Source organism: Acipenser ruthenus, chromosome 45 (assembly GCF_902713425.1).
Source record: "Acipenser ruthenus chromosome 45, fAciRut3.2 maternal haplotype, whole genome shotgun sequence".
Lineage (NCBI taxonomy): Eukaryota > Metazoa > Chordata > Actinopteri > Acipenseriformes > Acipenseridae > Acipenser > Acipenser ruthenus.
Genome location: NC_081233.1, coordinates 4959203 through 4976433, shown reverse-complemented (window position 1 = coordinate 4976433; position 17231 = coordinate 4959203). Strand labels below are relative to the sequence as shown.

General features: G+C 44.1%; 1 protein-coding gene across 1 annotated transcript in view; it reads left to right on the top strand.

Moving 5' to 3' along the window:
• LOC117401020 (signal transducer and activator of transcription 5B) overlaps window positions 1–17231 on the top strand; it is a 49896-nt gene that overhangs the window by 14011 nt on the left and 18654 nt on the right. Inside the window, exons 2-4 of the mRNA XM_034001411.3 lie at window positions 3798–3923; window positions 15102–15246; window positions 16419–16502. Of these exons, the coding sequence (XP_033857302.2) occupies window positions 3805–3923; window positions 15102–15246; window positions 16419–16502 (348 nt within the window). The 5' untranslated portion in view covers window positions 3798–3804. The remainder of the gene's footprint in view (window positions 1–3797; window positions 3924–15101; window positions 15247–16418; window positions 16503–17231) is intronic.

The window sequence follows — 17231 nt, the reverse complement described above, 5'->3', positions numbered from 1 at the left end:
AGTCTGAAGCCATATTTGGTACACAACTGTATTCTACAATTCTCTCAAGTCAGCTTCCATTACACGTGTTGTTTTTCACATTGTAAATTCTAATAGCATGACTTCCCCAAAATGATACCAAAGATAGAACTTACTAAAAGAAGAGCCTGCCAAGTTTTCGTGCCAATCATTTTATAAAACCTTGCATCTAGAAACCACTTTAAGAAGTAGCGTCACTGTATACACAACAGTAACAAATACACAGAACAGGAAAAATAATAGATCGAGGATGTGTCATGAAAAAACATGAATTAGTGTTTCTGGCATGGGCGGATGCAGAGATAACTAAGCAGCCTTCGGGCGAGTCTGTCATCACTAACCTCATACCCTTAGTATGGCAGGATGGAGCTAGACATACAGTTGGTTTTCTTTACTGTACGTCTTCACTGTTGAAAGTGACGTGCTTTCCCATTTGACACCCAGACACACGCACAGCAATGACAACGTCTTTATAAGTAATATAAGTAACTTATATAAGTAACTTTTTTTGTTTTTAATTTAGAATCTCCAATTATTTTTAATTTTCTCCCAATCTGGAATGCCCAATTATTATTACTTTCCTCCTTCACGGCGGCGATTCTCCACACAGTCCTCCGTCCTCCGATCCCTTGGGGCGATCGGCGTCTTTTTACACCCAGGAACTCGAGAGCGGATGTCCGCGGGCTACCGGCCTCTGGAGGACAAAGACCAGCCCAGTAAATCTCCGCTCCCAAGCTCACTCGGTGCCTGGCCTGTAGGGGTCGCTGCAGGGCGGTGAGGAGAAACAGTCTAAGCCGGATCTCACCTCCTCAACCCTGGGAGCTCCAAAGCCATGCGGCGCCCCCCGGAGTCCCCAATGAAGACCGGCTGCCTCGCACAACCAGGAATGGAACTTGCGATCTCTGGTTGTATGACTCACCTACATGCCGCTCGGCAGTGCTTTTACCAGGTGAGCCATTCGGGGACCCCGAACACTGGCTTTCTACCTGCTAATCGGCTGCTGAAATGCTGAGCACAGATGTTACTGTAAACTGGTTGTGATCTTCAGTGCTGGCTAATTAATTTTTTTTAAAATAAAAAAGTGGGCTTGCTGCTTTAAAAATGATTAAAACTTATTTTTCACACATTACACTGTACCCAAGTAGTCTGTTGAAAATAATACTCCCATTCTCAAAAACAAAACATTGCTTAACAAAATACTTCAGGCTGCCGTTGAACATTTCCTGCAAACTGTAGATAAACAAGAGGTATATCTGTTTTCAAGTCTTTTCTTTATCTTTCTGATCCCTGTTTCATGGACACTGCAGAGGTGCCCGCCAGTGTGCTGTGACCTTTCAACTCTGTTAGTTTTTTTTTTAAGTGCTGTAGTAGGCAACTCAGAAACAACCATTCAAAATTTAAATGTCTCATTCTTATTATTGTAGAAGAAATATATACTGTTTAATTTTCAACACAGTAATATATATATATTATTTTTACCATGCTGATGTTTATATATTGGTATTCACATGTATATATTCATATTCATATATTAAACCACTATATTTTTACATTGGTTACATAAGTGCATTTATGCTGGACGTGCACAGAGAAATAGGAACACATTCTATTTCAGACCCTGTTTCATGTTACGTGGCCGGTGTAAAAGCCTCCATAAGATGTACAGTATTCTAAACAACTAATGTTACACTGTGACATGATGCGCTTGGCGAGTTCTACGTACTCGATGAACGTGCTGTTTACACAACCAGACGAGCGTCCCCTGCACACGTGAAGGATGTACCTCGCCTCGCGGGACCGGACGAGCGTCCCCTGCGCACGTGAAGGATGTACCTCGCCTCGCGGGACCGGACGAGCGTCCCCTGCGCACGTGAAGGATGTACCTCGCCTCGCGGGACCGGACGAGCGTCCCCTGCGCACGTGAAGGATGTACCTCGCCTCGCGGGACCGGACGAGCGTCCCCTGCGCACGTGAAGGATGTACCTCGCCTCGCGGGACCGGACGAGCGTCCCATGCGCACGTGAAGGATGTAACTCACCTCGCGGGACCGGACGAGCATCCCCTGCGCACGTGAAGGATGTAACTTGCTTCGCGGGACCGGACGAGCGTCCCCTGCGCACGTGAAGGATGTACCTCACCTCGCGGGACCGGACGAGCGTCCCATGCGCACGTGAAGGATGTAACTCACCTCGCGGGACCGGACGAGCGTCCCCTGCACACGTGAAGGATGTAACTTGCCTCGCGGGACCGGACGAGCGTCCCCTGCGCACGTGAAGGATGTACCTCGCCTCGCGGGACCGGACGAGCGTCCCCTGCGCACGTGAAGGATGTAACTCGCCTCGCGGGACCGGACGAGCGTCCCCTGCGCACGTGAAGGATGTAACTCGCCTCGCGGGACCGGATGAGCGACCCCTGCGCACGTGAAGGATGTACCTCGCCTCGCGGGACCGGATGAGCGACCCCTGCGCACGTGAAGGATGTACCTCGCCTTGCGGGACCGGACGAGCGTCCCCTGCGCATGTGAAGGATGTACCTCGCCTCGCGGGACCGGACGAGCGTCCCCTGCGCACGTGAAGGATGTACCTCGCCTCGCGGGACCGGACGAGCGTCCCCTGCGCACGTGAAGGATGTAATTCGCCTCGCAGGACTGGACACTCTTCCTGCAGTGATTTAGAGGACAGATCTCAAACCCCAGTGCACTAGAGCAGACATTTTGAACAGAGCTTACAGGTGTGTCATTTAAACATTTGTAGCAAAATGTGGGGACACGTCACGCTATATTTTTCAGAACCCCGCTACTTTTTAAAGCTGCAGAGAAGCCGTCACACATCCCATCTGTCAGACACTTGATCAGCACATTGTGTACCGGCCTTTACTGCCAAGCATTCCAAATACTCTACTTGTACCTCCTTGTTTTTTTTCATTTTTATGCAAAGGAAAAGTGATTCAATTTAAGCCTGGAATGGCAAAATCAGGGGGTGTATATAATATTTTCTGAGCTCTTCTTGTTCATAATTTAGTAATTCCTACATGCAGCGCTCCAGATAAGTTTTGGGGTGATTGAGTGATTTAATTTAGACACTCTTACCCCATTTACACTAGCCACCTTTAATCTGATTCTGAGGCGGCTTAGGTCTTTTTCTTGTAGTGTAAACTCAGCCCCAGGTCTAGCTCAGGTCCAGCCATCCTAAAAGCATCCTGCTGCTGAGAAGGCCCTGCGATGGCTTTGATCTGTTTTTTGGTGTACTGTGATCGCAGCCGTCCGTGAGACGGCTCACGTTTGCCACGTACACTCGTGTGCAACGCCCCCATTGTCAGCGTCAAGCAGGCACAGACCACAGCAACAGGAAACTGGGATTGTTACAGAATATCTCTGAGAGAGACGGAGGCAGAGGATTCCAAACAGACTTTTACATTTGTATTCCTGATTGATCGCCTTGCTGTAGCAACATAAAGGATACAGACTCTCTCCAAACACAGACTGTTGTATTTATTATATAGATGCACTATTCAGATGGATTGGCAGTGTTTATGCTTTAATGTTATTGAGCTGGCAGGGCGGCCAGGGTTTACCCCACAAGCAGGGAAGCCAGACTTGCACTGTGTTTATTCACTGACATCATGAGTTCCTGTCTGTCCATACACTTGTCCCTCTGCGTGTCACACTTGTGCTTACATCTGGAAAGCTGCTTATGAAACGTGGTGTTAACATTAGCCTATTAGACTATGCTGTGTTACAGTGCACATTGAAAAGGGATTTTGCGTTGTGTGTTTTCCAGCCTGAAGATGGCGCTGTGGAAGAAAGTGCAGTGCTTGCCGACTGAAACCTTGAACAGCCTGTACCCCCCCACCTTCCCCATCGAGGTGCGGCACTACCTGGCCAGCTGGCTGGAGGAGCAACCATGGTATGTATTGGGGGGGGGGATTTCGAGTGATTTAGAGCTTGAGTGCTCAAGCTTTAAAAGTTTCAAGTACTCAAACCTAATGCCAGACAATATTATTCTACATATGCTCCACAAAAACGACCACGTTAACACTAGAACCACCGTGGTTATACTCATACCTAAAACCACCGCCGGCAGTCATTATGACGGTACATTTTAAACAACATCAATATTAAAATGAAAGACAACTATCCCATACAACTCCAAAGTGTTATTCAAGCACATGATATCAAACATCTGCACAGCTGAAACGCCGAATTTAAATGAACAATTAAACATAAAAGGGGTTATTTTCTAACTTACCACATATAAAGCACTACTTCAAAAAATGAAAAACTATAATAAAATAAACATTTCAAAAGAAACTAGTGTGTAAACAGGTATGTGTACATAAACTGTGAAAATGAAAGTGACATGTGTTAGCTCTTGCGTGTGTTACTCGGTGCAGCACTGAATCCAGGTTGAGCTGCTGCAGCCTGCAGCTTTGCAGTTTTATGATCGAAATGTTCAAGATAAAATCTCTCCTACTAATATTTTCTCCGGTGCATTCCTTGTACAAAACAAAGGAATTGATGACTGCCAGGTCCAGTAGTGATAACAATACGATTGTGTGTGTGTGTGTGTGTGTGTGTGTGTGTGTGTGTGTGTGTGTGTCTATATAACATGTATTAAAGTCAGTAAAAATTACAGCTTTGTTGCTAGGTAGGCTGGCTTATAACTTCCTTATTTTCGTGATCCTGCTTTTCAAATGCCTTTGGGGTATTTATTTAGGAAAAGTCATCAACCATATAACTTTCAGACACGCAGAGTAATTTCAATTTGAAAACCCTAACTGTCAAAATGACTTCCGGGGCCAGTGTTGAGGTGGTATACGTGAATAAAATATTGTAACGACCCCTGGTCTTGAGGCTCAAAGACGGGGACGGGATTCAGGCGCTAACAAAACTACTTTATTAATTAAACAGGGTCCATGTTTGGGTCAGGACCACACCACAAATATAATAAATCCTTCCTCCTGTCTCTATCCTAAAAACTAGCTCACTTTCTCGCTCGCTCTATTCGACACACACACACACAGGCTCTGGCTTTATCAGTCCCCTCACACACAGAGAAGAGAGAGGACCACTACTCTCATGGGGGTGCAGAGCAAGGGCGTCTAGGTGACATGGTCTCCACCCAAGAGCGTCTCACACACACACACACACACACACACACACACACACACACACAACCGAAACTAGTGGTATGGCCCCACCCCGGAACAATACAGATAATGTGAATGCACAGGACCAGATGAAACAAAAAAGTGTGCCAGCCTGAACTGACCGGGTCTCTACAATATATTGAACTTACATTCATGGAGAGATATTATTTAATTTTTTTTCGAGTACTCAAGTAATAAATTAGTGCTTGAGTAATTATAATTATTTCGAGTATTCAAGTACTGTAACCCACCCCTAGTATGTATGTATCCCACATGCATTCACACACAGGCCTGCTACCCCACATGCATTCACACACAGACCTGCTACCCCACATGCATTCACACACAGACCTGCTACCCCACATGCATTCACACACAGACCTGCTACCCCACATGCATTCACACACAGACCTGCTACCCCACATGCATTCACACACAGACCTGCTACCCCACATGCATTCACACACAGACCTGCTACCCCACATGCATTCACACACAGGCCTGCTACCCCACATGCATTCACACACAGACCTGCTACCCCACATGCATTCACACACAGACCTGCTACCCCACATGCATTCACACACAGACCTGCTACCTCACATGCATTCACACACAGACCTGCTACCCCACATGCATTCACACACAGACCTGCTACCTCACATGCATTCACACACAGACCTGCTACCTCACATGCATTCACACACAGACCTGCTACCCCACATGCATTCACACAGCCAGGCCTGCTACCCCACATGCATTCACATAGCCAGGCCTGCTACCCCACATGCATTCACACACAGACCTGCTACCCCACATGCATTCACACACAGGTCTGCTACCCCACATGCATTCACACACAGACCTGCTACCCCACATGCATTCACACACAGACCTGCTACCCCACATGCATTCACATAGCCAGGCCTGCTACCCCACATGCATTCACACACAGATCTGCTACCTCACATGCATTCACACACAGGCCTGTTACCCCACATGCATTCACACACAGACCTGCTACCCCACATGCATTCACACACAGACCTGCTACCCCACATGCATTCACACACAGGCTTGCTACCCCACATGCATTCACATAGCCAGGCCTGCTACCCCACATGCATTCACACACAGACCTGCTACCCCACATGCATTCACACACAGGTCTGCTACCCCACATGCATTCACACACAGACCTGCTACCCCACATGCATTCACACACAGGTCTGCTACCCCACATGCATTCACACACAGACCTGCTACCCCACATGCATTCACACAGCCAGGCCTGCTACCCCACATGCATTCACACACAGGTCTGCTACCCCACATGCATTCACACACAGACCTGCTACCCCACATGCATTCACACACAGGTCTGCTACCCCACATGCATTCACACACAGGTCTGCTACCCCACATGCATTCACACACAGGTCTGCTACCCCACATGCATTCACACACAGACCTGCTACCCCACATGCATTCACACAGTCAGGCCTGGGAATCATTGCTGGGATTGAGATCTGCTGGGATCTCAGAAAGCTCAGCCGCAGCAGCAGGGCCAGGTTCCTTTCTGTGTTTGTAAATGCTCTGTTAGGAAGCTGTGTGTTGAAAGCAGGCACATTTGGCAGAGGGTAGAGATGATATTATCTTAACACTTGCCCGAGTGGAAATGCCCGAATGGCTGCAATGACTTTTTCTACTGATCCCTCTCTCTCTCCCCTCTGACTCATATCCTGCCACAGCACTTCATATCCAGGCATCTGAGCTCTGTCTCAGCCGGCGGCAGGGATATACTGCTGTACGGAATCCACTGGACTTCTAGACAGTGGCCCTAAGCCCCAATTACTGTATTATTAAAACGATCGCTGTGCCTCCCTAGAAAGCGTGATGCCCCCGGGTGAGAACCTCTGATGTACAGAGTATGTCTTTGTTTTATTAAAGATTTGAAATGCGCTGTTGATCGTGGTAGGAAATTGACAGGAATTGCGTTATCTCAATGTGCCGATGCTTTCATCTCCGATTAATAACTGCATTCTGATCTTGTCAATACACATTTTTGGCGTCATTGCCTGTGCTTCACAGCTCCGCTATACAAATCCTGCACACTGTGCATGTACAGCACTGCCCTGTGAAGACCCGACTGTCACAGCTGTTTATAAATGTAGACTCTAATAGTTTTATGTTTTATATAGTGCTTTTATGAAGATTCCTTCACATTGATCAACATTTAAATGGTATTGTCACAAGGTACTCGAGTCACATGTGTGGGTAACCGCATTGCAAGACAGAGAGACATGGGAGTTCGTGTTGAAACGCGGGCACAAGCGTGCAGGATTTATTAAACACAAAACAGAAAGTAAACAAAGGGGTCATGTGACGTTACCAGCCATGGTAACGCACAGAGGACACATACAGCAAGCTGTACAAAAGGCAAAATAAAACACAGTACAAAAACTACAAATAAAAGGTGCCACACAGGGCGAGCGCTAGCCTTACTGAACGAGGCGTCCCGCTCCAGGAACCTCCTACACCTGACTGAGGACCGGCACAGCCAATCACTCGCTGCCCTGCCTCTCAACCAAACCTAGCAGACAGCAAGTCTCAATCGAGCGCCTGTCTGTAAACAATCATTTGATCAATCATAACAACTCCAAAAAGCACACAAAACAAACCCGTTTCCACATATAAATTACACCAACACTAATTCCCCCCTGTGCAGGGTGCCCTGCTACAGGTAGGTTTTAAAGAAAACAGTAAAGAAATGAAAAAGGAAAGAATGTACCCTTGGCTTACATGCTGAATACAGTAATGACATGTCCTTTCTCTTGAAGTGTAGATTGCTCCTCACGCCCGTTTCCTGCTGGCAGTTTGTGTGAAGAAGATGGACAGGCATCGATTTGCATGATTCGTACTACAATAGGTCATCTTTGAATTAGTGTTATCTTTGAATTAGTCAACCATGGTGTTTGTCTTCACTGAGAGAATAACACACTTGACAGTGGAGGAAGTTCAGAGTCAGTCAGTACTGAGATCGTTGTATCCGGGTCGATCCTGTACGTGATCGTTCTAATAGGGCTAATTTGCATTGAAAAAATCGGTTCTTGCTGTTGGGATCGTTAAAAACGGGTGTTTGTTATAAGAAGGGTTCGTTATAGTGAAGTTAGCCAATATATAGAATTTATAATTGATGTAATCTTTTTTTATGAAACTTGGTAAGGATATTGTGTAGCATTGTTCCTTTGTTGTTGAGCATATTACAATGCAGTGGTATATGGAGTGGGTATTCATGAACTATCCAGGCATTGATGCTCATTTATACCTGGAGTCAGTGTCGCCCCTGTTGTGTATTGCAGTGTAATTATTATTATTATTATTATTATTATTATTATTATTATTATTATTATTATTATTATTATTATTTGTTTATTTAGCAGACGCCTTTATCCAAGGCGACTTACAGAGACTAGGGTGTGTGAACTATGCATCAGCTGCAGAGTCACTTACAACAATGTCTCACCCGAAAGACGGAGCACAAGGAGGTTAAGTGACTTGCTCAGGGTCACACAATGAGTCAGTGGCTGAGGTGGGATTTGAACCGGGGACCTCCTGGTTGCTGTACCCTTGAGCAAGGTACTTTACCTAGATTGCTCTAGTAAAAACCCAACTGTATAAATGGGTAATTGTATGTAAAAATAATGTGATATCTTGTAACAATTGTGAGTCGCCCTGGATAAAGACGTCTGCAAGAAATAAATAATAATAATAATAAATTCAGATGGATTGGCAGTGTTTATGCTTTAATGTTATTGAGCTGGCAGGGCGGCCAGGGTTTACCCCACAAGCAGGGAAGCCAGACTTGCACTGTGTTATTCACTGACATCATAATAAATTAAATATATAAATAAATAAATAAAATCTATTTTATGTACTTACATTTCTTTCATCCACACAAATATATATAACCCTCCTTTATTTAGATCCATAATATTACGTACGGATTTACGGGGTGTTAAAATGTGGCTTTTTATTTTTACTGACTGTCCATAAATGTACAGACAGTGGGCAGCCTTGCCTAGGAGACCCTGCCACCTGAAGAAATGCCCCTCAGCTACAGTATGCATGTTAGGAAGACTTACATCAAACAGATTACTTCTCTGCCACTGCAATTCTAGGAGGCTGTGTGGTCCAGTGGTCAAAGAAAAGGGCTTGTAACCAAGAGGTCCCCGGTTCAAATCCCACCTCAGCCACTGACTCATTGTGTGACCCTGAGCAAGTCACTTAACCTCCTTGTGCTCCGTCTTTCAGGTGAGACGTAATTGTAAGTGACTCTGCAGCTTATGCACAGTTCACACACCCTAGTCTCTGTAAGTTGCCTCGGATAAAGGCGTCTGCTAAATGAACAAATAATAATAATTCACTAACCCCCTTCTCCCTTCCCTTACATGAATGTACCATTATCATTCTCAAGACACACACGTGTGTAAATTGCAAATCTACAAACGGCTAAATGTCACTCTGGGGATATATCGCTACATCAAGGGACTGTTTGATTTAATCTGACTCTGTGTAAATGGCAGTTTTTTTATGATGCACAGCATTGCAAAGTTGCTTGTGCTGTGGTAGTGAAACTTGGCAGCTACAGATCATGGAGGCTTTACTGTTTACTTTCAGTCCTTCGTATGCATCAACACCTCAAACAGGACCTGTAATAAACATCAGCCAACCGTTGAGACGTCTTTGTACTAAAACAGTAAATTGCTGGGTCTAACGAAACTTGTGGAACTTTGTGTTTGAACAAATAACAGGAAGTACCAGCATGTTACTTTCTGTGCCACTACCGCAGGTGTGAATAGACCGATTTGTAGTAGTATTGCAAAGGAATTCAGTTTGCTAATTGATCATGAAGGATCGATCATTTCATCCCCATACATGCTTCTACACCCATTCCGCTGTAACTGCCAGCCACAGACAGGTCTTTCCAGTCGGATGTTAATTTCAATAATTCCGTTATATGCATATTATTTTTATTTAGTTTGAGAGATACATTAAAGGCCACAGAAGCGCTAGTGACATTAAGAACATAAGAAAGTTTACAAACGAGAGGAGGCCATTCGGCCCATCTTGCTCGTTTGGTTGTTAGTAGCTTACTGATCCCAGAATCTCATCAAGCAGCTTCTTGAAGGATCCCAGGGTGTCAGCTTCAACAACATTACTGGGGAGTTGGTTCCAGAATTCTCTGTGTAAAAAAGTGCCTCCTATTTTCTGTTCTGAATGCCCCTTTATCTAATCTCCATTTGTGACCCCTGGTCCTTGTTTCTTTTTTCAGGTCAAAAAAAGTCCCCTGGGTCGAAATTGTCTGTACCTTTTAGGATTTTGAATGCTTGAATCAGATCACCACGTAGTCTTCTTTGTTAGAGACTGAATAGATTCAATTCTTTTAGCCTGTCTGCATACGACATGCCTTTTAAACATGGGATAATTCTGGTTGCTCTTCTTGGCACTCTTTCTAGAGCAGCAATATCCTTTTTGTAACGAGGTGACCAGAACTGAACACAATATTCTAGGTGAGGTCTTACTAATGCATTGTAAAGTTTTAACATTACTTCCCTTGATTTAAATTCAACACTTCTCACAATATATCTGAGCATCTTGTTGGCCTTTTTATAGCTTCCCCACATTGTCTAGATGAAGACATAGATGGAGTCAACATAAACTCCTAGGTCTTTTTCATAGTTCCCCTCTTCAATTTCAGTATCTCCCATATGATAATTATAATGCACATTTTTATTGCCTGCATGCAATACTTTACACTTTTCTCTATTAAATGTAATTTGCCATGCGTCTGCCCAGTTCTGAATGCTGTCTAGATCATTTTGAATGACCTTTGCTGCTGCAACAGTGTTTGCCACTCCTCCTATTTTAGTGTCGTCTGCAAATTTAACAAGTTTGCTTACTATACTAGAATCTAAATCATTAATGTAGATTAGGAATAGCAGAGGACCTAATACTGATCCCTGTGGTACACCACTGGTTTCCTCGCTCCATTTTGAGGTTTCTCCTCTAATTAGTACTTTCTGTTTTCTACATGTTAACCACTCCCTAATCCATGTGCATGCATTTACTTGAATCCCTACTGCGTTCAGTTTGAGACTTAATCTTTTATGCGGGACTTTGTCAAAAGCTTTCTGGAAATCTAAATAAACCATGTTATATGCTTTGCAATTATCCATTGTCAATGTTGCATCCTCAAAAAAGTCAAGCAGGTTAGTTAGACACGATCTCCCTTTCCTAAAACCATGCTGACTCTCTCCCAGGATATTGTTACCATATAGGTAATTTTCCATTTTGGATCTTATTATAGTTTCCATAATTTTACATATAAAAGAAGTCAGGCTTATTGGTCTGTAGTTACCTGGTTCGGTTTTGTCTCCCTTTTTGTGGATCGGTATTACGTTTGCAATTTTCCAGTCTGTCGGTACAACTCCTGTGTCAAGAGACTGTTACATGATCTTGGTTAGCGGTTTGTAAATAACTTCTTTCATTATTTAAAAGTCACAACTCGCTTTCACCAGCAAGGAAAGTGAAATCCCATTCATAACACTATGTAACACAATTTTTGTTCCTGGGTAGTAAGTGTTATTTCCTAATTGCTTATGCCTCAAAAGTATAGAAAATGGCTATTATTCCCCACAAACTTTGCTTTTGTGACCAGGAGTGATATTTTGAAATTTACCTATTTCCAATGAGAAAACGGGCGAATTTGTGTCTTTTCGTTCACATAAAGTCAGAAAAAAACAACATATGAATCCAAATTAACATGTATTTATACTAAAGTAATACAAAAATGACTACAAAAGATTTAGAAGTGAGTAGTTTTTTGAGATTTACGATTATACTTAAATCACTTTCACGAATCAGACCCCAAATGTAGTCTCCCATCATGTTCTCGTTATACTGTCCTTCATTGACAGCTCATCCAGGAGCCTCAAAGCCGTGCTGCTCCATAATGGTAACAAGTACCCGTCTCTTCCCCTGGCTCACTCGGTGCACCTCAAAGAGGATTACAACAGCATCAAGACCTTGCTGGACGCCTTGAAGTATGATGAGTACGGCTGGGACCCCCGGAAGGTGCTGATGCCACCACGCACATCAAATTGGGCCTTATGAGACAATTTGTCAGAGCTCTAGATAAGGAGTCGGCAGCCTTCAAGTACCTTCAAGACTTCTTCCCTAAGCTGTCTGAGGCAAAGGTCAAAGCCGGTGTCTTCGTCGGACCACAGATAAAGAAGATCCTGGAGTGCAATGAATTCCCAAGAAGCTCACTAGTAAGGAGAAAGCGGCTTGGAACAGCTTTGTCGCAGTGGTTCGGGGCTTCCTGGGCAATCACAAGGCCGAAAACTATGTGGAGCTGGTTGAGACTCTGGTGAAGAACTACGGCACAATGGGCTGTAGGATGTCCCTCAAAGTCCATATCCTTGATGCTCATCTTGATAAATTCAAGGAGAACATGGGAGCGTACTCGGAGGAGCAAGGTGAGCGCTTCCACCAGGATATACTGGACTTTGAACGCCGCTACCAAGGACAGAATAATGAGAACATGATGGGAGACTACATTTGGGGGCTGATTCGTGAAAGTGATTTACAGTATAATAGTAAATCTCGAAAAACTACTCACTTCTAAATCTTTTGTAGTCATTTTTGTATTACTCTAGTATAAATACATGTTAATTTGGATTCATATGTTGTTTTTTTCTGACTTTATGTGAACGAAAAGACACAAATTTGCCCGTTTTCTCATTGGGAATAGGTAAATTTCAAAATATCACTGTCCTGGTCACAAAAGCAAAGTTTGTGGGGAATAATAGCCATTTTCTATACTTTTGAGGCATAAGCAATTAGGAAATAACACTTACTACCCAGGAACCAAAAAAAAAAAAAAATTTGTTACACGGTGTAATTTTTGTGGGTGTCGCCATCTCTCTGTTGATCAGCTCACCAGCTCTGAGAGTAGGAGAGTTCGTTGAGTCAGCGTTGAGACAACGCTGCGCGTCACTAGCTCTCAACGGTGAGCTTAAGAAAGATTTTGAGAGTTGTTGCTTCTCAGCGTTGAATTTAGGAACGTAGCCTAAGCTGCTTGTTACCATGGCAACTCACCACCCTAGGGAGTCCTTATGAAGGCGTTGCTATGGTAACCACAGCTTGGTGAGGCACATACTGTAGTTGGAATTTGTGCGATTTAAATTTGAAATAATGGTTTTACTTGAATCTGATATTATATGCGACCTGAGGAAAATCAGTTTTACAGTAAGATCCCAAGAAGAGAGACGTTCAGTTGTTAAGGACGCAGAATAGCACTGGAGAGTTTGAATAAAGACGGTAAACGAACGCGGCAAGGAGTCCGGAAAATGGCAGGCAGTGCTGTGAACAAACTATATCGTTTTCGATTGACAAGTTACAAGTCACGTGATCCTTACCGTGTGTCTCGAGATGGTGGCCAGGCAAGCCGTCACTTAAAGCGGTTTCAGACTTAAATAAAAGTTCACTTTGCTTTTATGAGAAAAACGCTGAACACTTGTGTAGTTATTGGCTGTTGCAGTAGGCACGGCGACATTTCATTTTAGGTATGTTACTTTTACTGCATTAATTTGTGTGTAAATGTAACATGGTATCACAAATAAGATAATGAAAAAGAGCACCGGTCAGAGTTACTCACCCGAGCTGTAATGACACAGAGGTTGTTTATGATGCACGTCTTCACCTCTCTACCCCAGCCACAGATAAACTGGTTGCATAATTCCAGTCCTTGTAGCGTCTCAAATCTTCCAGGGTGTACTAATCATATAGTTTACTATGTCTGGTAAACAAACGCTTGGAAATAATTGCACGTCCTTGCTCAGAAATGGCATACGGATCCTGATTACCAATTATATGTATCTTTTCACTGTATCACACAAGCTCACCAACATGGCCGCCATCTCTGAAGAACGGTTGCTAGGTGATTAATGACGTCATTGAAAACTTTTGTTGGCCATGTTACCTTCTTTCACTAAAGTAAGGCAAAGTCTCATCTCTTTTAGTGGACGTACAACTTTCAATTTCTTGCCACGACATGACAAGCTGGCTTGATTGTTTTTAATGAATGATTTTGTGATATTGTATTTGTGTCTTTGTAGCGAATGTTCCACGCTTGTGTCACGTTTTGACTTGTAATACATGGTGATAACATGTTTAAACTGTAGGACACTACATTCATCTTTACAGTCACCGATAGAAAAAAACAATGTATCAGTTCTTTCAGAAAAGGGTGGTACGGAACTGTGTAGTAGCACGATAACTTACAAGATTGGGTAGCAAGGTAGATATTCAAATATCCTCCTTTTTACTGAGCCAAAAGGTTATATTTGATCCACCCACAAAGACAGCTATTGATTGCAATCACTGGACCATACCAGCATGTTTTCGCACCTGGAATGCTTGGCTGTAACCTGGTTAGATTTAGTTTTACAGTCGGAAGGTACAGAGTACAAATCAATATAGGTAATGATGAGTTTACAGAAATAAATAATAAAGGAAGAGCAGCCCCCAGGGCTTAAAGGAAGGAGCTCTGAAGAGCGAGGGAACTGAATCTGTTTAGAAATAAGAATTAGACAAGGGGATTGCAGTCTTTAACAGGAGAATTCAAAAATTTAAAAGGAGTTTACAAAGTTAACCCTATCCAATGCAACACCGAAACCAGGACCAGAGGACAACACAGTGGAGACACTTCTTTACACAGACTGTATGGAGTGGGTTATCTAGCCACATTGTCTATGCTGAATCACTGAGATCCTGACTTGAGTTTTCAATCAGCTACTAGGAACCGGACGAGCACTGATGGGTCAAAGGGCCTCCTCTTGTTGGTAAATGTTCTTCTGTTCTCATTGCAGGGATGACCTGGACCTGATGGACCCCACCACAGAAGGCAAGGCTCTGATCCTGCTGTCTCACATCATGAACCAGCTCCGGAGACTAGCAGAGCACAACCACAACATAGTGGAGAGAATGAGACTCCAGCACATTGCCACCAACATGGTACGAGACTCCAGCTAAAGCTTTCCTTACCTCTGTGTGCTGCTAACAGCTGGAAAGAAGGTGTGCATGGTCCTTGAAAGAGTGCTACCCAAGATGTGTTTAGGGAACTTCCAATCCCAGCACTGGAACAGCACATGTCTCATTGAGAATGGTACCCGGAACAGGGTTTGTGGAAACCGCTTGAATTGCAGTTCAGGTCGCATAGGGTCTCCCCTGGTAAAGGCAAGCCTGCGTGGTGTGCAGGGTGAGTTACACAGGCAGGGGAGCGCAGGTTCCTGGCTTTGCGAAGACGCTGGTCTTCGCTAGGGATTCAAGGGAACATCTCATTGGCTGTGGGGCTCCAGTGGCTTAAGGAGGCAAAACCATAAAGGACTGTTTCTCCTCAATGGGGCAGTAGTGTGGCGTACTGGTTAGGGCTCTGGACTCTTGACTGGAGGGTCGTGGGTTCAGTCCCAGGTGGGGGACAATGCTGCTGTACCCTTGAGTAAGGTACTTTACCTAGCTTGCTCCAATAAAAACCCAACTGTATAAATGGGTAATTGTATGTAAAATGAATGGGATATCTTGTAACAATTGTAAGTCGCCCTGGATAAGGGCGTCTGCTAAGAAATAAATAATAATTATGTGCTACAGCGACCCCTACTGGACAGGCGCTTGGTGACCTTTGTCGATTTCTTCTAAATTGGGGAGGAAATCGACTAGTTTTTTTGTCCCCATTTCCTGGCCTCCTGACTGGTCTCTCTGTGACAGTGTGGGAAAGCACTTGAAAAGGCAAATCGAATGCTTGGTTATAGAGTGTGGAATACAAATCCAGGGAGATTATAATGCACTTTTGAGACTGCACTGAGAGTACTGTGTTCCATGCCCTGTCATACAGATACTCGGGGCCCTGGAGAGAGTCGAGTGTAGAGCAGCCAGGTAATCCCAGGGCTTAAAGGAATGAGCTGTGAAGATAAGGGAACTGAATTTATTTAGAACAGACAGGAATTGATGGAAGTCTAAAATCTTAAAAGGAGTTGACAAAGTGCAGGACAGAGGGAAGGAGACACTTCTTCACACAGGGAGTAGTGAGGGGATGGAAGGGGTCACTGAGCTATGTTGTTGATGTTTAATCACTGAGATGCAAGCTGTTCTCATGGGTTATTGTGCTTGTGTTTGTGGGTGTGTTTCAGACTGTGTACCAAATGCAGCCGCTGCAGCTTGTCAGGGCAGTGCAGGAGATCCTGAAGAGGGAGCGATCCCTCCTGAACCAGGGGGTAAGACTTTCAAAAGACTATGGACCAAGCACGAGGTAAAACTGTGTCAAGAAGGCAAATGTTTTGGCCAGTGCCTTCTTCAGTGTTCCAGAACCCCCTGCAGTGCTTAGAAGAAATTCATACCCGTGTTGTCTGTATTGCAGCAATATTTTTTCAGCATAATCCCAATTAGGGAATTCCTTTTTTTAAAACTTTTACTCCGGATCGTTCGCCAGGAGAACGATGTTTTCTTTTAAGCGTCTCAGTGTATCTAGGTCGTGCATCCTCCTGCAACAGTGCTGGTGCTGTGTTTGAATTGAGTGCTTATTGTGCAAGAGGCAGCATGATCTGGATACACTGCGATCCTTACAAGAGAAATTCTCTTTATCCTGGCGAAGGCTCACAAGTTTAGAAATGTATACTCCAGTTGATTTACACCCATGATCACGGCCGGATTAACACAGGGGCTTTAGGGGCTGCAGCCCAGGGCCTCAGATTTTTAATACAATACCAACATGTCAGAGTTCCAGTTTGGCTTTGTGTGACTCACCTGATATCGTACAGCTTTCTTAAACCGGGTTTCCATGAAGTTTTTAGTTTGTCTTAAAACACAGCCTGCCTCATTTGGTCCCCAAAAAACAAACAAAAAGAGTCTGCAGTTTGCATTTCCCATTTTGTATTTGAAACTGCCAGTAACTAACGCTGTGGCCAATGCTCATTTTCAAAACTGGCGCTAATGCAAACATCGAG